The sequence below is a fragment of the Lepeophtheirus salmonis genome, chromosome W, assembly GCF_016086655.4.
Source record: "Lepeophtheirus salmonis chromosome W, UVic_Lsal_1.4, whole genome shotgun sequence".
Classification (NCBI taxonomy): Eukaryota; Metazoa; Arthropoda; class Copepoda; order Siphonostomatoida; family Caligidae; genus Lepeophtheirus; species Lepeophtheirus salmonis.
The window spans coordinates 773,625-798,861 of NC_092585.1; the positions used below are offsets into that span (position 1 = coordinate 773,625).

General features: G+C 32.4%; 2 protein-coding genes and 2 long non-coding RNA genes across 6 annotated transcripts in view; 2 read left to right on the forward strand and 2 right to left on the reverse strand.

Annotated features, from left to right (window-relative positions):
* The window catches only part of LOC121130985 (uncharacterized), a 47,762-nt gene extending 35,313 nt beyond the window's left edge, over positions 1–12,449 (reverse strand). Inside the window, exons 1-5 of one of the 3 annotated variants that reach the window (XR_011783971.1) lie at positions 12,137–12,441; positions 11,949–12,076; positions 11,576–11,850; positions 10,888–10,915; positions 10,547–10,829 (exon numbers count right to left, since the gene is read on the reverse strand). This is a non-coding gene — a long non-coding RNA (uncharacterized lncRNA). Of the gene's footprint in view, positions 1–10,546; positions 10,830–10,887; positions 10,916–11,575; positions 11,851–11,948; positions 12,077–12,136 lie in introns of all 3 variants that reach the window. The other 2 variants (XR_011783972.1, XR_011783973.1) reach the window with 2 other exon arrangements.
* Positions 12,450–13,008: 559 nt separating this feature from the next.
* LOC139907393 (uncharacterized) lies at positions 13,009–13,833 on the forward strand. Its single transcript, XR_011783975.1, has 3 exons — positions 13,009–13,146; positions 13,202–13,341; positions 13,404–13,833. It is a non-coding gene; the product is annotated as an uncharacterized lncRNA (long non-coding RNA).
* Positions 13,834–15,570: 1,737 nt separating this feature from the next.
* LOC121130978 (G1/S-specific cyclin-E) lies at positions 15,571–19,547 on the reverse strand. The gene is made up of 4 exons (XM_040726589.2): positions 19,500–19,547; positions 19,236–19,425; positions 18,785–19,171; positions 15,571–16,954 (listed from the first exon to the last, which is right to left on the reverse strand). Exons 2-4 carry the CDS (start codon positions 19,378–19,380, stop codon positions 16,533–16,535), a joined length of 954 nt encoding a protein of 317 aa, XP_040582523.1. The 5' UTR covers positions 19,381–19,425; positions 19,500–19,547; the 3' UTR covers positions 15,571–16,532.
* Positions 19,548–20,108: 561 nt separating this feature from the next.
* On the forward strand, positions 20,109–24,647 carry LOC121130975 (G1/S-specific cyclin-E). The gene is given in 6 exon segments (XM_071893838.1): positions 20,109–20,498; positions 20,644–20,981; positions 21,046–21,237; positions 21,240–21,347; positions 21,350–21,430; positions 23,261–24,647. Coding segments are annotated over 6 exon segments (1,488 nt in total). The 5' UTR covers positions 20,109–20,151; the 3' UTR covers positions 23,683–24,647.
* The last annotated feature ends 590 nt before the right edge of the window (positions 24,648–25,237 follow it).

A 25,237-nucleotide genomic window follows, 5' to 3' on the forward strand; every position in this document is an offset into this window, starting at 1 on the left:
AACGTTGAATTGGATAAAATATTTGACTACTCTCAAAACTGACAATCAGCAAAAGCGTGTAGAGTAGAGTTGAACATAAAACCACAGTCTTTGCACGGATAATAAAATTTGATATTGTCAGTGGAAATTTGAAATTGTGTTGTAAATTTGGTCCGTCTGAAATTCCAGAAATTGATCGGTGAATTCTTCGTTCCCATGAAGGAGGAAGATCGAGTAGTACCATAAATTTATCTGACACAGACTTCACCTTCACCTATGAATTTTGGCAAAAGGTCATTTTAAAACCATGGTTTCGAAGGTGTAAAATATTTAAGAGACCTCTCAAGAGGAAGACGGAATCTCCCATCCCAAAAGATAGATTTCTGGCTTAAGTCATGATAACTTAAAATTTTATGATGGAGAGCAGTCTTCTCTAATAAAAACGGATTCCCAAACTTATTAACAAAATGCATTTTAGTAATATTTTCGTGAATTTGAATCTGAATGATAAGTACGCCTTTCTTTCCATAAAATTATCTGAATAGATGCTAAAAGTGGCAAAAAAACTTCCAAATCCTGATTAGTTAAAGGTGTTCCCATTTGGATCCATTAATAATATTTAGAGGACGTGAAATTCACCCTCCAGTCTCTCAACGGGTATACACCTAATTCATCCACAACCTTTTTTTAACATTTTGGAATTATACTAGATAAAAGGCTGAGCCCACCGCCTAATTTATACTTTGGACGCCTTAAAACAGAAATATAATTTTTATGGAAGAGACCCTTAAACCATGCATCTTCTTGCATCATTGCAGATTCTGCTAGGGAAGGAATGGAGGTAGCTCTGTATAATACAAGAGGAACAATTCTCAAGTTGTATAAATCAATGTGTTTTTGTAGAGATAAATGACACCATTTTTGGATCTGTTTGTAGACCATCATATTTAATTGTACCCAATTACCTCTTGATACCTCATTGGTTTTCCATTCGATACCTAAGATGTTCACCTTCGGTACAACTCTACAAGCTTCGAATATTGTAGAACTATCCGGCTTCCACGACCAAAGGAGAAGGATTGCAGTTTTCCTAAGATTAATTTTCTAATCCAGAATTGACCTTAAATTTGTTAAAAAAAGTCAAAACAACTTTGATCCTATACCGAAGTTAAATTACCGAATTGGCTTCAATCATTAACGTTACATCGTCTGCATATAGGTCAATTAGATGTGGAGTCCCACAAAAAGAGTAACCGAATCCCAACTACTTCTTCGAAATGGTTCTTGTTAGTTCATCTATGGCAGATATAAATAGCAAAGGGGCGACTGGACATCCTTGTCTACAGCTCTTTCTTAATATAATGGGTTTACTCATTTTACCAACCAACGAAATTATAGAAGAGCTGTTAGCCAGTAAAGCTCTGGTAGGATTAAAAAAACGTTTAGGGTGTAACCTTTTAACAGATCTCATAATGTGGCAGTGACGTACAGAGTCAAATGCTTTGCAAAAATCAATTGCAATCAATGCACCAAACTTGCCACTCTTATTAAGAGATTCAATTGCTGTAGCTATATTTCGCAAAATATCCGTAATCTTTCAATTTCTCAGGAAACCTTTTTGTTCATCTTCAATGTTTTGGTTTAAAATGGGTTCAATTTGCTTAGCTAAAACACCAGACAATATTCTGTAAGCTTCATTTAAAACTGTGATGCGCCTCCAGTGATTGAAATCAGTGCCATCACCCTTTTTAGGTATAAGAGCTATCCTTCATTTTGTAAGAGAAAGGGGCATTTTTCCAGACTTCTCCATGGATTTTCCTACTTTTAAAAAGTATGGCGCAATTTCTTCAGGAGCGAGAGAGAAAATTTGCCCACAAAGGCCATCCGGACCCGATGCTTTGGAATCCTTGAAATCATTCTTTATATAATTTACGATGTTAGCCTTGGTAAATACTTCAACCTTTGAGGGTCTCTTTTCTTCGGGAAATTGAATCTCTCTCCGCCTAAAATCTCTGAGAACCTTTTATAGAAATATTGCAATACTTCAGACGACTCATCGATTGCTCCATTGTTAACAACAATTTTTTGTATTGTAGTGGCTGTATGATTTATGTTTGTTCCTAAGAATGGAGGTAAATATTTGGTTCTAAGAAATCAATCTATTTTTCTTCTAATTTCAGATCTATCCCCACTACTTCAGGAAATATTATCCTCTGGACTGAATGACACTCTTTTCGTCAAATCCACTTAATTTAACTTTTTTATAAGTTCCTGCAATATTGCAGCATTTCGATAAGAGCTTGCTGGCTTATCCAGATCTACATTGAAATCTCAAATCAAAAGCATTGGCGAATTGTCAGTAGTTTGGGAATCAATAATAGACTAAAAAAAGGTCAACGACTTGGAATTTGGCCCATACGCATTGATGACTGAAAAAGTACAGCCAGACACGGTAACAATAATTTTATGCCAATGACTGTCGATTGTATATTCTTTCTTTCGCTAATATTGGCTTTGGAACTCTTTTGGAAACGAAAGTTAGCACTCCTCTCTGATCTGAACCAGAAAAAAAATTAAATAAAGATGGCAGACACAGTGGACAATTTCCCGAGCAGGATGAGGACACCTGAGTCCAACATCGTGCAGATATAGGATATGGGGTTTTAAATTCAATAGATGTTTCATAAGACCATGTCTAACGTCTATCTCCTTCTTCCCTTATATTCAACGACAAAATTGTAGAGAGCCCCATATTGGCCTCTAGATCATTAGAGATTTTCGGAAGAAAAAAGTCAGTTATTTTGTGCTGGAGTTTATTAGTCAGAGACATTTTTGGTTTCTTCATCTCGTTCGACGTTTGGCAATTAGATTGCAATTCATTTCTGTTACGTTTGTTAAGTGATTGGGACCTAGTACGACTGAGTTTGACAACTTTGTCGCTCAGAAAAGGTTATTAAGCGTATTATTACATAGAGTGTTAGATGTTGAATTGGGTTCCAAGGAGTTCGGAACTAAGCTAACTATTTCCACTGTAGAATCTGAGATACTTTCCTTAGTATCACTAAATGTCTGCGTAGCCGGTGTGGATGAAACTGGATTGTTCTCTGAATAAACAGTTGATACTTGATTTGAATCTATTAGCTCAGCCCTGTTCGGTTCTTGAGCTTTACAATCTTCCTCTCGTTTCACACATGTTTTTCCCCTTTACTTGAGAGAAAAGTACTTTTTCTGCCCCATTTTTTCTCTTAAGTCTAGAGATCATCCAAGACTTATAGTAATTAACCGATTTAGTTTTTTTACCACAAGAAGACCTAAAATGACCAAACATAAAACAGTTTCCGCACTGTCGAGATCGGCCAATAAACTAAATTGTTTCAATTTCATCTCCTAATGGAATCAGTGAAGGGATAATTCCTGTAACATTTATTAATATGTATGAACCATTTGTGTTCCAATGTTGATATCCTGGATCATTGAAAATAGCAAATATTGTCAAAAGAGATTTTTGAGATGAAAAAGCATTCCCTATATGAAAGGAGTTGACGTTGAAGAAAGGCTCGAGCATAGACCTTAATGCTTTCTCACAAATATTTATATAACCATATTTTAAAGTCAAATCAAACACATGATCGCCATCTCTAGCTAGCATGAGTTTACGACAATCTATCAAAACTTTGACAGAATAATTATCTTCATCCTTCAAGTCAACTTCAACTGGAAGAACAATATCATTCGTGATTCTCTCCATACGAATTTTATTACAAGTTATTATAAGAGGGCGATGAGGTCTATCCCAATTAATATTGTGAACCTCGTTGGGATTTAATTTTAAAATATCCGTAGTAATCGAAGCAAGATTGCCAGGATGCATTTGACTTTTACTCGAAGGACTACGTTTGTCAATTCTTTGTGAAAATAAACAGAAATTTTTCCAAACCTTCGAGTCATTAACAGTCCCATCAGATACATAGTTAAATGAAGGGATAGAATCTTTGTTTAAATTTGAGTTCACAACTCCACTATATGACATTAATTTTGGTGTATTGGACGTTCCCATATTGACGGCAGGAATTATTGATGAAGATTCAAGGAAAACAGTGTCCTTATTCTTATCATTAGGATTGGTACTATTTGCTCCAAGAATAGCCGTGTTCTCAGAAGCAACGGAGCCCAAATGTTGATCCATTTAGAATGGATAAGGTTGTCTAAAGGAGATCCCAGTTGGGATTTCTCCTTTTATTATTATTATTATTCTTTCTTTCGACGGACGTCAAAAATAATAAGTGAATATAACAACCAAGGTGACTATAAGGTGGTCAGGGCAATTCTATGCAAACAAAATAAATAAATAAATTGTGACGTCACGGACGGGATAAAGCTATAATGTTTAAACGTATTAAGTATATAAATTATTGCTCTATTTCTTTGACATTTTTCTACTTTTCAAGCAAGATCTTATTATGACAAAGGTGCAATAAGTTAAAAAATATTAGGGAGACGAAGTAACAAATCTGCGGAAGGTGGCAAGATTCTCCTTGGGGAGGGGTTGCTAGCCATTTTAAGGATTTCAAATTTCCTGTGTCACCTTTCTTGGCTTCTTAATAGTTACAAGTAATAAATATTACTATTAAAATTCTTTGGGAGGGCCTGCGCCCCTCGGCTCCCCAGTTCCATCAACTATAAACAATATATCACTAATATGAAATTTAGAGGCTTGTGTATTATACTAACGATTACATAATGAACAGCAGATGTGCTTCACTTTTTATTCCAGTATAAATTTATAATGCAGAACATAGGAAATAATAAGAATTGGTTTTTGCCGTAGATAAGTTATATACTATACATAATAAAATATATAAAAACAAACATATACATATAAATTTTATAAAATAATCTATTTGGTGATGATTAATATAATATTGAATATTTGGTTAAATTATAATAAAACTTGAAATTGGCAGATTTGCTTTTTCCCTCTTATTTTTTCACTCCCTCCAGTATTAAATTCTAATTGTGCATTGAGGTATCTTATTCGTATCATTGTCCTTGTCTTGGCGAATAGATTCAGCCTTGTCATAATTGCCTCCAAAGGAGTGTTCCAAAACTTGACAAAAACGTTTGATTACTTTTGGATGACAATCTAACAGAGGTAAATGGAATTCCTTGAACTTCTGGTCGAAAACTTTTCAATTCGAAAATCTTTTAAAAAATTATCAGATGGCACCATCAGTCCTCCTCTAGACAAATGATATATCCATGGTGTCAGTCCATGATCATTCAAATATATGTCACTTGCCGTATTCCCCAAATTCGGATGTAAAAGTTTCATCTTGTGGGCAATAAAACCCGATACATAACTGAGCCCCTGAAAGTTGAGATCCCATTTTTTGAACTGATCTAGTTTATGGTTAATTGCAAAATCCACATGAACTTCATGAGGGATATCAAACTTAAATTCAAATTCTGAACAGCTTTCTTCACCAATTGTGATATCTAAGATGTCTCCAGTGATTTGCTTTGTTACGGATTCTTTTTCCTCTTCATTCTCAATTCTATAAATGTCATATTCTTTTTCAATCTGAAAACAGCCGGATTGCTCACCAAAGTTTCACAATTTTTTCCAATTTTCAAAATTATCATCCTTTTCATTGCTCCAACGGCTCCAGGGTGATCATCATCACCACCAGCACTTCTCAAACGGGTAAAAAAAAAATCAAGGCAATCTTGACTATTTCTGGACATCAAAATGAAAGAAAGAGGACCATTTGAAATCCAATCATGGTACAAGGCTCGAGTTGATTTGATTGACTCGCATACCTCTCTGCCATGGCAATTCACTCTCATTTCCCCTTCCAATGACCTTAAATGTATCTAAAAACAATTCCATTTTATCCAAGGCAATAAATTGATCTTCAAAATTGACACCCAATGCACATCTGAGCTTGACCTTGTCATAAATTTGCCTCCTATTTACTACATCGCACCAATTGTTGATTATTTCTACTGCGTTTTCCTTGGCTCTTGCTTCTTTACTTTGGCTATGAATGGTGAAAGCTTTGGCTACTGTATTACTCAAAACTAGTGCAGCCAATCTTACCCGTTGTCTCGCTCCTCCTTTACAGTAAATGTGAAGAGGTTTAAGCTTAAAAGCAATTTTAAATTCTCCGGAATCTTTCATCAATAATCCCTCAAAATCAGTCTTAACAAGAGGGACTAATGTTCCATCCTCTGCAGGAACCATAAACCTTTTGTCTAGTAAATGATTCCTACAGAGCTTGAGAAAATTAGGAGAATCAGGAAAAATGTAGACAACTCTGCTGCAATCAAATAGATTGGTGAAGAAAAAGTTTCCTTTGTCAATCCCAAGTAGAGAACGAAGTGTGTGGTTCCCAAGATCACAAACAATTGCTCTTATTTCAAAACTATTGCTCTCCATTTTGATTATGATATAATCAAGCAGCTTCTTGGTCATAGTGGTATCAAAATGGAACCAGATCGGCTGTTTCCATTTCTCAACTAATCCTCTCATCATAACAACTTGAACTTTAGAGTGAGGCCCATAAATCTTTTGCATCTTCATGCCAATATCATATTTTTTCTTAATTTGACATTCATCAAAGCATAGCACAGAAAACTTGTATTGAGATGTGTTGGTCTTGATCATTTCCTGAAGGACTTTGATCCTATCATCTTGAAATCCTGGATTCATTTTAAAATGTTGAAGCCATCTCGCTTGAGTTCGATTGCTTGGCATTTGCATGATTTTCTTCTGTCTTAAATATTCAAAAGCACGTCTACTCATTGATCTTATTATCAAGGCAGGAACAATATCTTCTTTTGAGTAATGAACCCATTTTTGATTAGGGGTAAAAACTCTCTTAGCTGGAGTACATTTATCATGAAGAGTCCTTACAATTTTGGAGTGTTTCTTTTCCTTCGCTTTAAGCAGCTCGAGTTTCTTTGTGAGAATATTTACCTAGACGTTTTGTTAACATAAATCTGCTTTCGTTTTCTTTAATTCTGCTTTGAGATTATCAGTATTTTCCAGAAAAAGGGAATGTTCTGTCTGTATCCCAATATCCTTATTCTTTTGCTCCGTTTCCTTTATCAATAAATTGGTTACCATTTGTTTGTTCTGCCTCCTCATTTCCCTCCTGGAACGAGGTGAAACAAAATCTACTTGGTCTTCACTTTGATTATCGACACTGCTGGGAGTTTGAGAGGATGTTGATTCATGCAAATTTTTCGGGAACTTTTTATCACATTGATCCTCAGGCTTAGGAACAGTGGAAGTAGGAAGTAGCAGACTTGGTACTGCATCTGTTTTTAGCCTCTTTCTGGGAGTCAAATAAATAAGCTCATGTTCCAGGTCCCCTCTTGTAGCTTCCATCATTTAAGTGCATACTACACACTTGTGCATTTTCTGCTTTAAATGTATCCTTCCTCTTGCAAAGATTCTTCCAAATACTCTGTCGAACCATGTTCTTTGGAAAATGGTGGTATATGACACCATCACGACTTTTGCAACCGAAGATTGCACATATTTTATTTTTTTATGGGGTTGGACTCAGGAGGTTCCACCCAAGTAATTAATTATTGATAGTAAAACTTTAACGAAATATCTTTCATATCGTTGGTTACCTTCTCTCCACGTAGATTCAAGTCCATGATTATTTAGATCCAAAGGATGTTTTATAATTACATTGGAAAGTAATTTATTTAATTATCAGTCAAGTAAAGTATGAAGTATCACTGAGTTTATTTTGATATTTATCCCGTTCGTGACGCCATCTGCCTGGTTAGCAGTGTTGACAGAAATGCATCGACCTTATATATAGGATACTTGATAACAACAACAACGACAAAAGAGGGAGACGAAGAAATTCAAGGTGAGTTTAGAAGAGGAAGAAAATCCCTTTACATGCTCCGTGACAATTCCAAGACGGTTTTCGACACCATAGGTGAGGTTTGTACGAATAAGATGAATCAGGAAGACTGTAGAGGGGTCTTGCAAACACACTGATGTATTTTTTCACCAAAAAAGAGTCTTAAGACCACACACAATGATAATCACTAAGGAGCAAATTAAAAAAAATACAAAAATCCAGGTAAAAAATCATTCTTCTTCCATTATCTTTTCTTTCTCTAATCTTTGTGGTCTTTGCTTTTGGCGGTTAAATTCCGTTTTTAAGTTCTTCCATCTTGTTTAATATTAGAAATTATTTCAATAAATAACTTATGCAAATATCAAGTTAATTCTTAAATTTCTTCACAAAACATCTTGAAATATCCCTTACTACAATTCATATCAATAGAACATTTTTCCAAAATTTCATTTATGTTATGACAAATAAATACCATGGACCTTATATAATTTTCAAAAAATAGGTTTTCATATTTTTCTCAACTTCAAAATACAAACCTCTTTAATGGAGTAAAATGTGGTACCCTTATCTTTGTAAGACAAATATATATTATTATATTAATCCCCTCCAAAATGGACTAAAAATGAAGATATTTACACTTTTCGGTCCAAACTTAAAAGGCTTAAAACTTTAAAATTAAAACTCAACATGATATTATTTTATCAAAGTTGAATATCCTAAATATCTAACTAAAATCTTTTTATAATTTAGGTTATCTAACTTTGACCAAACAGATCTGAGAACCAAATCAAAATATATCATTCAAAAAGCGACATAAATTTTATCTCTTCGGATATGAAAAATTAATTTAATAATAAACCAGTTTTTTGGTTGAAGTCGAAGTTGTAGACTTTTATCCATTGATTTCAAAAATTTATAATTTCTGGTATGTCTGGTATTTCTAGTTTTGTTTTGCATTTAAAAAAAGCCAGTGAAGTGTTTATGTTATAATATGATATCAGCATAAAAGCATCCTAGAATTTTAAAGAGAGAAAAAATCTCTTTTTATCCAGTTCATTCTGCTCTTATAGTGTGTACCAAGTCAATGAACGGCAAGCGAATTATTATTGTTATATAATACAGCTACTTCATGAGAACCAGGTTATTTAAACTAATCTCTTATTTTTAAATATTTTTTGGTTAAATTAACTTTTTACTTAACTAATTAGTATAATATTTCTAATATTTGCAAATCTTTTGTAAAATCCTTATTGGCTGCTACTGACTCTGACTCAGGTCAGTTCCAGGAAATATATGGGTAAAATTAACTTGTTAACTTGTGAAAAATAAATAACTTACCTGGGGAGGGTTGCTGTTCAATTAAATTTTTCTGGATGCATTTGACTTAATTTGCCTATTTTAATTAAATATTTGCAAATTATTTGTATAAAATCCTAATTGGCAGCTATTGAATCTAATTGTCTGATTGAATAGAAATGAGAGTCGAGTCTCATCTTGGAAAATGGTCCAGTTTATTTAATTTTTCTGGGTTCAATTTACTTAATTTGAATATTTAAAATATTTATTGGCAAATTATTTGCATCATATCGTAATTGACTGTTAATGACTATGATGTTTGTTTGTTTGAATAGAAATGTGATTCGAGTCTTATCTTGGAAAATGGTCCAGTTCATTTAATTTTTCAGGGATCAATTGACTTAATTTGAATATTTATAATAAATATTTTCAAATTATTTTTATAAAATCCTAATTGTCTGCTATTAAGTCTGATGTGGGTTTGTTTGAATAGAAATGTGAGTCGAGTCCTATCTGGGAAAAGGGGTCCAGTTCATTTAATTTTTCAGGGTTCAATTGACTTAATTTGCCTATTTTAATTAAATATTTGCAAATTATTTGTATAAAATCCTAATTGGCAGCTATTGAATCTAAGGTATGTCTGATTGAATAGAAATGAGAGTCGAGTCTCATCTTGGAAAATGGTCCAGTTTATTTAATTTTTCTGGGTTCAATTTACTTAATTTGAATATTTAAAATAATTATTGGCAAATTATTTGCATCATATCGTAATTGACTGTTAATGACTATGATGTTTGTTTGTTTGAATAGAAATGTGATTCGAGTCTTATCTTGGAAAATGGTCCAGTTCATTTAATTTTTCAGGGATCAATTGACTTAATTTGAATAATTATAATAAATATTTTCAAATTATTTTTATAAAATCCTAATTGTCTGCTATTAAGTCTGATGTGGGTTTGTTTGAATAGAAATGTGAGTCGAGTCCTATCTGGGAAAAGGGGTCCAGTTCATTTAATTTTTCAGGGTTCAATTGACTTAATTTGAATTTTTATAATAAATATTGGTAAATTATTAGTATACAATCCAAATTGACTGCTATTGACTCTGATTTGTCTCTTTTTTAATAGAAATGTGAGTCAAGTGTTATCTGGGAATTTTCATATTATTATTGACTCTGTTTAGGTCAGTTCGTGGAGTTATATATTGTTAAATTAACTTTTGAATAATAAATTGTTTACTAAATTAATTTAGTACAATAATGCTAATATTTGTAAATTATTTGGCAATTTAATTAAAGATGACTATATAATATTGGTACAATTTAAAGATAAAAATTTTGACTAAATTAATTTAGGATTGCTAATTATTGGCATGAATCGAACCTTGGCAATTTCAGTGGGAGTTTTTCCCCGCGCGGAAAGTTCCAAAATTGCGACTCGACGTCTCTCCATATTATCGGCTGTTGTTTCACTGTTGCTATTTAGATTTTGCTAAAGTTTTGTTTATAACTAGTCAAGACCCTTGCCTCGGAGTATAAACCGATTTCAATTCAATAAAATCACGAATATATGCATGGCGTAAAATTTAAAGGAGTGTTCAGTTTTAGACGCGCACACCTGTTTATGTCACAGTAGATATTGAAATCCAGTGGAATCGTTGATTCTCCTAGTAGAGATTACAATCTTATTCTCTGCCATAGAGATAAAAAATATGGAGTGCTTACTTGAGGAAAAAATTGAAGGGAGAGACAGCTGATAAATATAAACAACAAAAGGGTCAAAACATTCAAATATAATATAATAAATAGCCGTTTCGTCTTACTTAATAATGTGATTTTAGGGGCCTAATGGATAATGAGGGTACTCATTATTGTTCAAATTTTCAACTTTTCTCTTATCAAAATGGCAAGTATAAATATGAAATCTGGAAAATGTGAAATAGTTCATTGTTATTGTTATAATAATTCATCAATATCATTTTTCAATCTTAGGAAGGAATATGATCTCCACGATTGGTCTTTAAAATTGCCTTGAATCGCATGAAGCCTATAACAACATTATGAAGAACATTTTCATAATTGATTTTTTTCTTATAAATTCCTAATATTCTCGTTTGTTCTCGTAAATACTTATTTTAATAAAAAATGTTTTAGAATATCTAAGACAAATAAACTTGTAATCAATGAAGTATCAATTATTCTACAAAATATTAAATAATAATAAAATTAAGCCTTTCGACCTATTATTGATATTTTTAAAATTATTGATTCTTAAACTGAATAAGATATGGCAACTATCAAATATAACTGCTATCATGATTTCAGGATGTCTCTTTTTGCTCTATTTCTTCACCACCCTCAAGGATTTCATAGTACTAGGTAGGGCATATGTATGAGTAATGATTATATTTACCATTGGCCTTTTTTCAATTATGTCATCGGAATTCATTTTTTAGTACTGTCTTCTTCATAAGTTCTTCGCTTTAAGATTCGTCGATGGGACACCACTTTTTTTAAGTGCATTGGAAAGTCGAGAATGGGGGGCACTGCTCCATCAACAACTAACAAGAGTGCACTTAACATTGTGCTTAATGATGTTAGAGTCCTTGAAGTGCTTAAAAGATATCCTTGACCATTTGGTTTGTTTCCAATCTTGGCGACGGCTTCAGAACTGGATCTTTAGGACATCTGAAAATAGATGGTTATAATATATATATTAAATTAAGTAACAACTAACAAGGATGCCAAAACATATGAATATTTTATAAAGTTATGAAAATACTTACGGAAAAAAACTGTTGTGGTTAAGCTCACATTTCTTCCACAATTTACTAGGAAGATCGTGCTCTAGGGATCTAGAAAAAGTCGGTGTTCTTGAAGTACTATTGAATGCAATGGAAGCAGGCATTGAACTCTGCGAATAAAAAAATAAGAATGCATGAAGTTCCAATGATATCCCCAACGATAAACTTACCTAATACCAAACTCCTTTTGTTAAAATTAGAAGGTTATTTTATCACTAATTATTAATCTATTAAGATTTTAAGGAATATTATTGATAACTGAAAGGCTAATGTTGACATAATAACTGAATGATTTGATCCTTATGTTTCTTTATTGTTCATCAGCTGAACACTTCAGTAAATTGTCGTCGTCATTCTAATGAGTAAGCACTCTATACTTTATATCTCTATATTCTCTCCGAGGACAAATTACAATTTTATTGTGGGAGAAAGTAGCATTGAATCTTTGAAGAGGTTGCGTGTTTTCGAAAATATGACGTCACGTCATACCCTCTAATTTACCTATTATTAAGGTTGATAATTTTGGGAAGAATACAAAATCGTGCGAGGAGAATAGAAGAAATACTTATGACATCATTGATTAAATAATATACATCTTCTTCTATCAAGAATGTTATCATTCCCGCCTTTATTATTCAATATTAATATATTAGATGCTGATGGTCGATAGAGAACTGAATAAAATGCCTAAAATAACGTCGCCTTCTGTCTGGAATTATGAAAATGGAGGCCCAGGAATTTGGAAAATACTTACTGGATGAGAAACAGATGGCTTCTTGGATTTATCGATATAAATGTGCCTTTAGTCCCCTGTCTAGAATTACACGCTACTCATTATCCTCATATCATATCAAGAGTATGGATATTTATCTATAAAATCAAGTTAACGATGAATACATCAAGTCAGACTTTAACTTTGATCTCACAAAGATGCTTATTGCATGTAATATGACCTTATCCATTGCTAATCATCCTACGTCCAAAAAAATTATGGAGAAATACACGGGTAATTTCTTCCCTTCCCGAGGAACCATCATTAAATTAATGGAGGATGTTGGTAATTATGTCATTTATAAAAATACCCCCATTGTAAATTGTGAAGTTAAGATAATTTTCAGTATGGATAGAGTCATCCACACCAAATTACGAAATGGAACTCTGAATTTTGTACCATCTAACAGTAAGAATTCATTTTTTTTTTTTAAATCTAATCATAAAATATGATTCTATTTTAGCCAAAATTATAAGGAATTATGATACACAACTCATTAAATGACAAAAACAAGTGCTTAAATGGTCACAACAACGGGAGTAGTAGCTTTGGATGGTTCGCAACTAGTTCATCTGACATTCGTTTCTTCACTTAAAGACTTGGGTATGATCATTAGGTTTTCCAATATTACATAGTCAATAAATATTATTTTTTTATCACTTTAGGATTAGCTGTGGTTGATAAGCCCCAAGAAATAGTGTTCAGAAAACTCATAAAAGGCAAAAACAACTGCTTAAATGGTCACAACAACGGGGGTAGTTACATTGGGTGTAGCATTATAATTAGCAATTGTGCGTATCCTTCATGACAATAGTATGTTGTTACACAAGCATAAATAACGGGGGAAATCTTTTTTGAAGCCCTTAATAAGGAGTAATATCGGCGGACATTACTACATAATTAGCTTTTGTACTAAATCTATTATTTCAATATTCTGTATTTATAATTTATTGCTATTATTAGTTATATGATTACAATTGTTTAATTTTGTATATTTAACATAAATGTATGATGGTTTATTTTTTTAGTATATAGATTATATTTAATTTAAGCCTTCTTTTTAAACTTGGAACTTCAAATATATTTTGAAATATATGTCGTTTCATTAGTTATAATTCTGAGAATATGGTTCATAATGAATTACAATTTCATGGATTGTTACGTTTTCAAATCTACTGTAACGGATAAAAAAACGTCTAAGTCAATTATACGTAGGATATCTTCATTAAACATTTTGCAACTTCTGGTATTCCGCACACTTTCTCACCATATCTTCGATGTCCACATCTATTCCCGGCCATTAAATTATCTCTCTGGCACGTTGCTTTGTCTTCACTATGCCTTGATGAGATACATACAGATTTTCCAATATTTATTTCCTAGCTGCTCTTGGTATAACTATTCTTTTATTATTGACGATTTCAGTAGTTTTAATTCTTGTGGGAGATTTCGATATTATTTTTATAAAACCGTCTTTAATAAAATTTATCAATTTTAGATGATTAACATCTTCTTGTGCTTGGTTTCTCAATCTTCGATCCTTGATCTCATTCGTTTGAATATTTTTACCACATACAGCTCTTATTAATATTCTTCTCATGTCAGTGAAAATGTTATAATATTATAAAAGCAACGATTGCCTGTTCGTCGACGCCTATAATTCCGGGTACTACCGTTAGTAGATTAATAAACTGACTGTGAGCTTATGCATAGCTACTTAATTTTTTGACTCAAGTCGATCCTTAACGACTCAACCCAACACTAATTTAATTAACCCTTATCCTCATAGATTTTTTTAACGTTATTTTTCTCGTCAAATCGTCTCACTTTTAAAGAAAGTGAATAAGGTTAATTTGAAGTGTGTAAGTGAAATTTGAAGGGTTTATGTCAATTGGATGCTGAAATATTAGCAACAATATTAAAATACCTTAACATTTATTCGAAGAATAAAAAATATATTTTCTTTTGGGTAAACAAAATAAAATATAGATATATTATACAATTTATTGATCCATTCTATTGTATCGACTTTGAGTTGAAAATACCAGTGAAGGGCTTCCTCCCTGTGTTTTAGGTTTGATCTCATGTTGTTTGATGCAGGACATGACAATCTTTCTAATGAACATTTTCAATGCGTCTTCTCCTTATTCAATTTTCATTAAATTAATTTACCTCTATTGTATAACTGCAGCATTCATTTTGAACACTCACATCCAGAACCACCTAAAAAGGCACAATTCAGAGCGAACCCAACGTTTTGTAGTTTAACATCATACATTTTTGAAGCAACTATGACTACATTGTTATTGGGGGGAAAAGTCGTGAATATCCTCATCCAGAAATTTGATCCAAAGGAACAATAATGTTACTATAACCTAATAGCGTTGCCACATGGAAAAAAGCACAAAGAATACATTTTATATACCTATTAACTACCAAAAATAATTGTTTTATTACGAGATATCCATTTTCCAATATATGCAGCAATATAATATCAAAGAAAGTACAAAATATTTTTTGTAAAAAATATCAAAATAGAAATACAATCTTTTGGGAGGCATATTAAAGTACAATAAAATTAATTTACCTCTATTGTGTAACTGCAGCATTCAACTAAAAATCCTAATTAGATAAACACGTGTAGAACTATAATCAGAGGAAGGAACATATCATATTTATCCAACTAATCATTTCTGGTTGATTTATATAGACAAACATATATATGTGTTGCCATATGGTAATTCGAAGAAAATAAGGGTTAATATTAATTAAATATAACATTGATTTGTATTAAAAGCATCGAAGGAAATTAAGGAATCCCACAGCACTAAATAATCTGTAAAATTTATTTAGTAACTTACTATTAATACAATAATCAAGTATATAATCAACACACTTTAAAATTAATATTTATTGAATAAATGCTCATCACCTTTTCAAGAATAGGGGTCGCATAAAGTTTGTAACTCGGATATACATAGAAACGTGAAGTCACATACCGTCTCGTAATATACACATAATTCTTGAGTCAAAGGGATGAATGGATTCTAACAAATACGTACATAATAAATAATGGTAGTGAGAGGAAGAATCCGTTTTTCTTTCGTTACTTGACATGCACATACCTTCATTCCAACATAGTAAGTGAATGCTCAAATCACGGAATCAGTTGTTTGTGTACGAATACAAAATTAGGACTAATTTAAAACAAGTCGTCAACCAAAACACCCGGAGAACAACACACATTCCTTGATGTATCTCTATTTAAATTCCCATAAATCTTCTAATGCATTGATAGATCATAAGGTGAGTTCACTAAATAGTATAATCATAATAGGTGGGCAGGGTGGGAGTAAGGATGACTTAAAAAAAGAAAATAGTGAGCTCGATAATTTCACAAAGATATCATCTTCAGCCTTCATTAATTTGCTTTAGATTTCCTACAGTTAAATTAATATATATGCATTTTAACTAATCGTATATATATATATATGTATTTCTTCTTCTGTTTTTTTAAAGGAATTAAAAAAAAAAAAAAATTGAAAACTAAATATTACACTTAATATTTATTATTGCAATTATAACAATTTCTTATCCTGCTTTAATAGGGTATTCTTTTTGATTGCTACACATGACAAAGAATTGCACATGATTTCTTATTAAATTTTAAGTTATAAATCATCTAAACTTATCACCTTTATAAATTATTTGATTTTTGAAAAAAAAAAAGAAAGAAGGGATTGTCTCAAAGAGCGATAATTAAAAATAAATAATAATTCAATGGCACGTCGTCCCTACCAAGAGTCATCATCACCATCTTCAGAATGTGGGGATAGTAAATTATCATCGCTCCGTGATTTTTTATCTTCCTTGTCTTTGGAATGGTCTGTTGAAACATCAACATTTGTAGAAGACGGTTTAAAGACAACATCTCCTTCTTCCTCAGGAGGAGTTAGTTCTAAAGATCCTAAATGAATAGGAGCAACTATGTCCTCCGGATCAGGCGAGTCACGATCGATTGAAGTCATGAGTAGAGCTAGTCTTTCTTGGGCTCTATCCAACATTGTAAGTTCAACAGTGTGTGTCTGGATATTGTGTTGATTGTCAACAGGAACATTATGAAATGTTCGGGGTTGTAGTGGGCTATGCTCACGTAAAGCAAAAGCAAAGGCTGACATCCAGTTCACACAAGCGGATATGTCCTTCCATTGATATCCTGAAATAAAGAAGGGTGTACATTAGTGAGAGCCGCGTACAAAACATGAAAATAATGCGTATGGATGAATAATGTTTCAGAATTGCATGCACACTATTTAGTTCAATTCATACTTATGTTCATATTGAGTTTAAGGCTTTAAGTCATTGTGAGATATGAAGACAACATGTCAGGATTCTTGAGTCATTCATATTTCCTTTGTTTGTTAAAAAATAAAATTAGAGTCAGATTAACCCTTCAACTCAAACAGGATAACTGTTGTTTTATAAATGTAATTGAGTCGTGAAGTACTTCTAAAACTAAAATGCTCATGAAATTCAGTTGTCAATAAATTATCTACGTTATTGCAAGGGTTTCTAAAAGGAAAATGCAAATGTTTCCTTTATTTGGAAACTGAAAATGGAGTAAATGTTTTATTGTTATTTTATTACTAAATTAATTAGACTGCTATTTGGAAACAGTCTAGTATTGATATTTAGATATTGAATCGAATGACAATAGCTTGATACAATTAGTTCCTAGATATTTTTACTTCAATCACTACATATGTAATTACATTATTAATAACTATCAATATTAAAAATGTAATCAAAGAAAGTAGTTTTACTACATAGAATTGAGCGGGAGAAAAGACCGCCAATCTGCTCAGTCTGACGTCACCTTAAGTTTTCCCTCACCTTACTTTTTTTTTTTGGTTGATAAATCAAAAAAAAAATAATATATATATATATATTATATTCAATATATGACCTCAACTACAGTCTCAATGATGTCTCGAATTGGTTCTATTTCGGCACCAAATATAAGAAACTTGTTCATTCCAATGAATTAGTTACATTATTAATGCAACATTAATTGGGGAATATTTCCTATTATTTGAATAAAACTTATTGTAATTCCAAATCCTTTCAACTCCGTGCGTAAATACATCTGAGTTTACGAACTCCCGGCTCAAATAATTGTAATTACTTAAAATTACATTATTTTGATACTTCTAAACTCATGAATTGGGGATATGAGTAATCGATAAAAACTGAATGAAGTTTTCTATCCCTTTCTGATTGGCAACTAACATATAAATACATAATCATCGTTATGAATTAATTAAAATTCAAAGATCAATGGAGGATATAATATTTCATATTATTTGAATGAAACTTACTACATAATCTTGTAGAAACTCGGTCTGAAGTTGACACTTAATTTTTGAAGTGCAAATTCATTCTTTTAAATGATTAGTTTAACAATGTTTTAAAAGTTTACTTTAGAAAACCCCTTTGTATATATATCTACTTTGAATTTGAGATGTATACATTAAGTCAATCCATCAATTGTTGCTCAAAAATGATTTTTAGGATTTCAAATATAATCCCAAGTTGCTTAAAATACTACTTGATGTTGAAATATCAACTACAACAAATATTGTATCTTGTAATTGTACGAAGTTCATATAAGTTCATCAAGTGGAATTTATCGTCAAAAATGATGTTTTTCACAACAACAGGTTACGTTATTGGAGCTTGTACTCCTCCAGATAGTATTAGAACTCATTGAACGTGAGTTGAGAATTTATCAAGGTGGTGGATGATTCACCCACCACCTTGGATATACTCTCTTCAATGTCATGGTCTGTCCAAGGGATCTCGACTCTTAAGGCGAGATCCCATGAAAAAGTGTTTCACTTAGTGGATCTCATCTTCTTTAATGGAAGGATCGTTCATTGTGCAGCTTTACTTCGCAAGTATAAATATAATTGCTAGTATCTTGGTTGGGAAAATATATAAAATATGATTCCAATAATATACAACTAAAATATAATGCCAATTTAACCTGAAGACTCCAAAGCTACATGTTCATTTTCAAAATGATAGAGTGCTGCGGCAACGAGAACAGAGTACTTAAAGGAGAGGGAGCCCATATCCATTGTACAGAGATCAATTAGTTGCATAATACGGGAAAAAGGAAGACCTGAAAATTGGGAATTGACAAATTTTTCGTTTCTGGGTGTCTTGTCACAGTTTTTGAGCTGAAGAAATAATTTCATCCAGGCATTTGGAGTAACAGGACACAGAGACCAATTTAGTGCTTTAAGGATGACTAGTTCCATTTCAAGGATTTGTTCCTCAGTGCATGCTCCGTCCGTGACATAAGCAAACTCCTTCAACTTAGGAGGATAAATTTCTTCAATTTTGGCTCCAATGAACAGACAACTCACGCCTGAAAAAAGATGAGAAAGATATATAGCTAAATACCCTTAGTGTGTACCAAGGGACTCTATTACCAATGAGTTGTAATTTATTCTTTGGCATGTCCTGCGTGATAGACAAGTATCGATCAATAAAGTCAACGGCTAAGTAAAACGTTTCTCTGTGAAGTCTATAAACTTCACACACTTCGATGAGCCAGTCCAAGAGGATAGCTCTCATTCGAGGTCTGAAAGAAGGATGTCGATTGAGTATAACTTCTCCGTGCTATAAAAAATATATATATTGCTAGAATGGTTATAATTATATCATTGATTAATTAGCTTGTGGCTCTAATTTACTAGGATAATTATTATACTAAGGTACAAGAGTACCTTAGTTATGATTGAAAAATTACTTCAATAATATATATAAAAATTGCATTAATATTATTGTTAAAATTATAGAGGGCGCTACAATAGATAAACTTCATGCCTAGGAAGGAAGCAGAATAAAGAGGGACTGGAATAATCATAGGAATGCCATTAATAAGCTAAGAAGAGAAGACACACATTGGTTGTTTGGTTGCACTCTTGGCAGTGGATTGGGGCAGAATATATGTGTGATTAGTGATTACTGATTACTACTGATTACTGATTAATAAAGATAGGAAAAAAAGGATGAAGTTGAATAGCTGCTGAATATAAATATTATTTATTAATAAATAATTAATAATACAAAATATTATTAGGGGAGAGAGAGAGAAAGAAGCAGGCGAGAGTCCGGGCTTTTTATTAAGAGAAAGATTCAGTGTAGTAAATCTTGCGCCAAGTGTGGGTTGTGTGACGTGGTGCTGTTGTTATCAATTCCAACTTCACTTTTAGATATTTCTCTATAGAACATTAAACTTTTTTCTTGTTTCAAACACGGTAAGGTGGATTTACATATGAATTTAGGATTTTGATCTGACGAAAATTTCCATGTTTCTATTTTAGGTTATTGCGAAATAAAAAAATGGCCTCAGGCGCCACTGGGACCAACTCCTCAACCTCAAATCGTAGTAATGAAGGTGGATTTGTTCCTGCTATTCTAGGTGGTGGACGTAAACGGAAGACGGAGGGCAATCTAGAAGCCAACAAACGACGCAGAATGGATGATGAGGTCCAAGATCAATCCCTCACACAGAAGCGAGTTCCACTGGCTGCTATTTCTACCAGCCGGCAAAATGTGGTTCTTTCTCCCAGATCCCCAAATACTGGTTCCCTCAAGAAATCTCCTCTTGCCAAAGAAAATATCTGTTTCTCCTCTTCTCCGAGCTCTCCACCTTCCAAAACCTTGAGAATGCGATCCTCGTGGTCCGAGTAAGTTACTTTTTAAGTGTAGTTAGCCATAATTGAAGCTTCTCCTTCAGTTCTCGGGCATGAATTAAATTATTTATGAGACCTATGATACAAGTCCACATAGTGCCCCATGTACTAACTCTCCAATCTCCTATTCCATCTATAGGTTTCGCCAATTCATAAATCAGAGTGTGGAAGACTCAGACTATGAGACACGGAAACACAAATCCCCTTTCCCCGTATTAAGCTGGGCCGATAAAAATGATCTGTGGAAGCTCATGTGCAAAAAAGAGTCTGGTGTATATCGTCGACAGCATGGAGAAGTTATACTCAATCGACATCCTTCTTTCAGACCTCGAATGAGAGCTATCCTCTTGGACTGGCTCATCGAAGTGTGTGAAGTTTATAGACTTCACAGAGAAACGTTTTACTTAGCCGTTGACTTTATTGATCGATACTTGTCTATCACGCAGGACATGCCAAAGAATAAATTACAACTCATTGGTAATAGAGTCCCTTGGTACACACTAAGGGTATTTAGCTATATATCTTTCTCATCTTTTTTCAGGCGTGAGTTGTCTGTTCATTGGAGCCAAAATTGAAGAAATTTATCCTCCTAAGTTGAAGGAGTTTGCTTATGTCACGGACGGAGCATGCACTGAGGAACAAATCCTTGAAATGGAACTAGTCATCCTTAAAGCACTAAATTGGTCTCTGTGTCCTGTTACTCCAAATGCCTGGATGAAATTATTTCTTCAGCTCAAAACTGTGACAAAACACCTAGAAACGAAAACTTTGTCAATTCCCAATTTTCCGGTCTTCCTTTTTCCCGTATTATGCAACTAATTGATCTTTGTACAATGGATATGGGCTCCTCTCCTTTAAGTACTCTGTTCTCGTTGCCGCAGCACTCTATCATTTTGAAAATGAACATGTAGCTTTGGAGTCTTCAGGTTAAATTGGCATTATATTTTAGTTGTATATTATTGGAATCATATTTTATATATTTTCCCAACCAAGATACTAGCAATTATATTTATACTTGCGAAGTAAAGCTGCACAATGAACGATCCTTCCATTAAAGAAGATGAGATCCACTAAGTGAAACACTTTTTCATGGGATCTCGCCTTAAGAGTCGAGATCCCTTGGACAGACCATGACATTGAAGAGAGTATATCCAAGGTGGTGGGTGAATCATCCACCACCTTGATAAATTCTCAACTCACGTTCAATGAGTTCTAATACTATCTGGAGGAGTACAAGCTCCAATAACGTAACCTGTTGTTGTGAAAAACATCATTTTTGACGATAAATTCCACTTGATGAACTTATATGAACTTCGTACAATTACAAGATACAATATTTGTTGTAGTTGATATTTCAACATCAAGTAGTATTTTAAGCAACTTGGGATTATATTTGAAATCCTAAAAATCATTTTTGAGCAACAATTGATGGATTGACTTAATGTATACATCTCAAATTCAAAGTAGATATATATACAAAGGGGTTTTCTAAAGTAAACTTTTAAAACATTGTTAAACTAATCATTTAAAAGAATGAATTTGCACTTCAAAAATTAAGTGTCAACTTCAGACCGAGTTTCTACAAGATTATGTAGTAAGTTTCATTCAAATAATATGAAATATTATATCCTCCATTGATCTTTGAATTTTAATTAATTCATAACGATGATTATGTATTTATATGTTAGTTGCCAATCAGAAAGGGATAGAAAACTTCATTCAGTTTTTATCGATTACTCATATCCCCAATTCATGAGTTTAGAAGTATCAAAATAATGTAATTTTAAGTAATTACAATTATTTGAGCCGGGAGTTCGTAAACTCAGATGTATTTACGCACGGAGTTGAAAGGATTTGGAATTACAATAAGTTTTATTCAAATAATAGGAAATATTCCCCAATTAATGTTGCATTAATAATGTAACTAATTCATTGGAATGAACAAGTTTCTTATATTTGGTGCCGAAATAGAACCAATTCGAGACATCATTGAGACTGTAGTTGAGGTCATATATTGAATATAATATATATATATATATTTTTTTTTTTTGATTTATCAACCAAAAAAAAAAAAGTAAGGTGAGGGAAAACTTAAGGTGACGTCAGACTGAGCAGATTGGCGGTCTTTTCTCCCGCTCAATTCTATGTAGTAAAACTACTTTCTTTGATTACATTTTTAATATTGATAGTTATTAATAATGTAATTACATATGTAGTGATTGAAGTAAAAATATCTAGGAACTAATTGTATCAAGCTATTGTCATTCGATTCAATATCTAAATATCAATACTAGACTGTTTCCAAATAGCAGTCTAATTAATTTAGTAATAAAATAACAATAAAACATTTACTCCATTTTCAGTTTCCAAATAAAGGAAACATTTGCATTTTCCTTTTAGAAACCCTTGCAATAACGTAGATAATTTATTGACAACTGAATTTCATGAGCATTTTAGTTTTAGAAGTACTTCACGACTCAATTACATTTATAAAACAACAGTTATCCTGTTTGAGTTGAAGGGTTAATCTGACTCTAATTTTATTTTTTAACAAACAAAGGAAATATGAATGACTCAAGAATCCTGACATGTTGTCTTCATATCTCACAATGACTTAAAGCCTTAAACTCAATATGAACATAAGTATGAATTGAACTAAATAGTGTGCATGCAATTCTGAAACATTATTCATCCATACGCATTATTTTCATGTTTTGTACGCGGCTCTCACTAATGTACACCCTTCTTTATTTCAGGATATCAATGGAAGGACATATCCGCTTGTGTGAACTGGATGTCAGCCTTTGCTTTTGCTTTACGTGAGCATAGCCCACTACAACCCCGAACATTTCATAATGTTCCTGTTGACAATCAACACAATATCCAGACACACACTGTTGAACTTACGATGCTAGATAGAGCCCAAGAAAGACTAGCTTTACTCATTACTTCAATTGATCGTGACTCGCCTGATCCGGAGGACATAGTTGCTCCTATTCATTTAGGATCTTTAGAACTAACTCCTCCTGAGGAAGAAGGAGATGTTGTCTTTAAACCGTCTTCTACAAATGTTGATGTTTCAACAGACCATTCCAAAGACAAGGAAGATAAAAAGCTACGGAGCGATGATAATTTACTATCCCCACATTCTGGGGATGGTGATGATGCCTCTTGGTAGGGACAACGTGCCTTTTAATTATTATTTATTTTTAATTATCGCTCTTTCATACAATTCCTTCTTTCTTTTTTTTTCAAAAATCATTTTAATTTATAAAAGGTGATAAGTTAAGATGATTTATTACTTTAAATTTAATAAGAAATCATGTGCAATTCTTTGTCATGTGTAGCAATCAAAAAGAATACCCTATTAAAGCAGGATAAGAAATTGTTATATTTACAATAATAAATATTAAGTGTAATATTTAGTTGGGATTTTTTTTTTTTTTTTTTAATTCCTTTAAAAAAACAGAAGAAGAAATACATATATATATATATACGATTAGTTAAAATGCATATATATTTATTTACCTTTAGGAAATCTAAAGCAAATTAATGAAGGCTGAAGATGATATCTTTGTGAAATTATCGAGCTCACTATTTTCTTTTTTTTTTTAAGTCATCCTTACTCCCACCCTGCCCACCTATTATGATTATACTATTTAGTGAACTCACCTTATGATCTATCAATGCATTAGAAGATTTATGGGAATTTAAATAGAGATACATCAAGGAATGTGTGTTGTTCTCCGGGTGTTTTGGTTGACGACTTGTTTTAAATTAGTCCTAATTTTGTATTCGTACACAAACAACTGATTCCGTGATTTGAGCATTCACTTACTATGTTGGAATGAAGGTATGTGCATGTCAAGTAACGAAAGAAAAACGGATTCTTCCTCTCACTACCATTATTTATTATGTACGTATTTGTTAGAATCCATTCATCCCTTTGACTCAAGAATTATGTGTATATTACGAGACGGTATGTGACTTCACGTTTCTATGTATATCCGAGTTACAAACTTTATGCGACCCCTATTCTTGAAAAGGTGATGAGCATTTATTCAATAAATATTAATTTTAAAGTGTGTTGATTATATACTTGATTATTGTATTAATAGTAAGTTACTAAATAAATTTTACAGATTATTTAGTGCTGTGGGATTCCTTAATTTCCTTCGATGCTTTTAATACAAATCAATGTTATATTTAATTAATATTAACCCTTATTTTCTTCGAATTACCATATGGCAACACATATATATGTTTGTCTATATAAATCAACCAGAAATGATTAGTTGGATAAATATGATATGTTCCTTCCTCTGATTATAGTTCTACACGTGTTTATCTAATTAGGATTTTTAGTTGAATGCTGCAGTTACACAATAGAGGTAAATTAATTTTATTGTACTTTAATATGCCTCCCAAAAGATTGTATTTCTATTTTGATATTTTTTACAAAAAATATTTTGTACTTTCTTTGATATTATATTGCTGCATATATTGGAAAATGGATATCTCGTAATAAAACAATTATTTTTGGTAGTTAATAGGTATATAAAATGTATTCTTTGTGCTTTTTTCCATGTGGCAACGCTATTAGGTTATAGTAACATTATTGTTCCTTTGGATCAAATTTCTGGATGAGGATATTCACGACTTTTCCCCCCAATAACAATGTAGTCATAGTTGCTTCAAAAATGTATGATGTTAAACTACAAAACGTTGGGTTC

What these genes read in the sequence shown, in the direction of transcription:
- LOC121130978 (XM_040726589.2), bottom strand. Translation starts at nt 19,380, where the DNA reads ATGAGAGCTATCCTCTTGGACTGGCTCATCGAAGTGTGTGAAGTTTAT. An exon ending in GAATAAATTACAACTCATTG is followed by an intron (nt 19,172 to 19,235) that starts GTAATAGAGTCC and finishes ATCTTTTTTCAG; the next exon opens with GCGTGAGTTGTCTGTTCATT. An exon ending in TGTAGCTTTGGAGTCTTCAG is followed by an intron (nt 16,955 to 18,784) that starts GTTAAATTGGCA and finishes TCTTTATTTCAG; the next exon opens with GATATCAATGGAAGGACATA.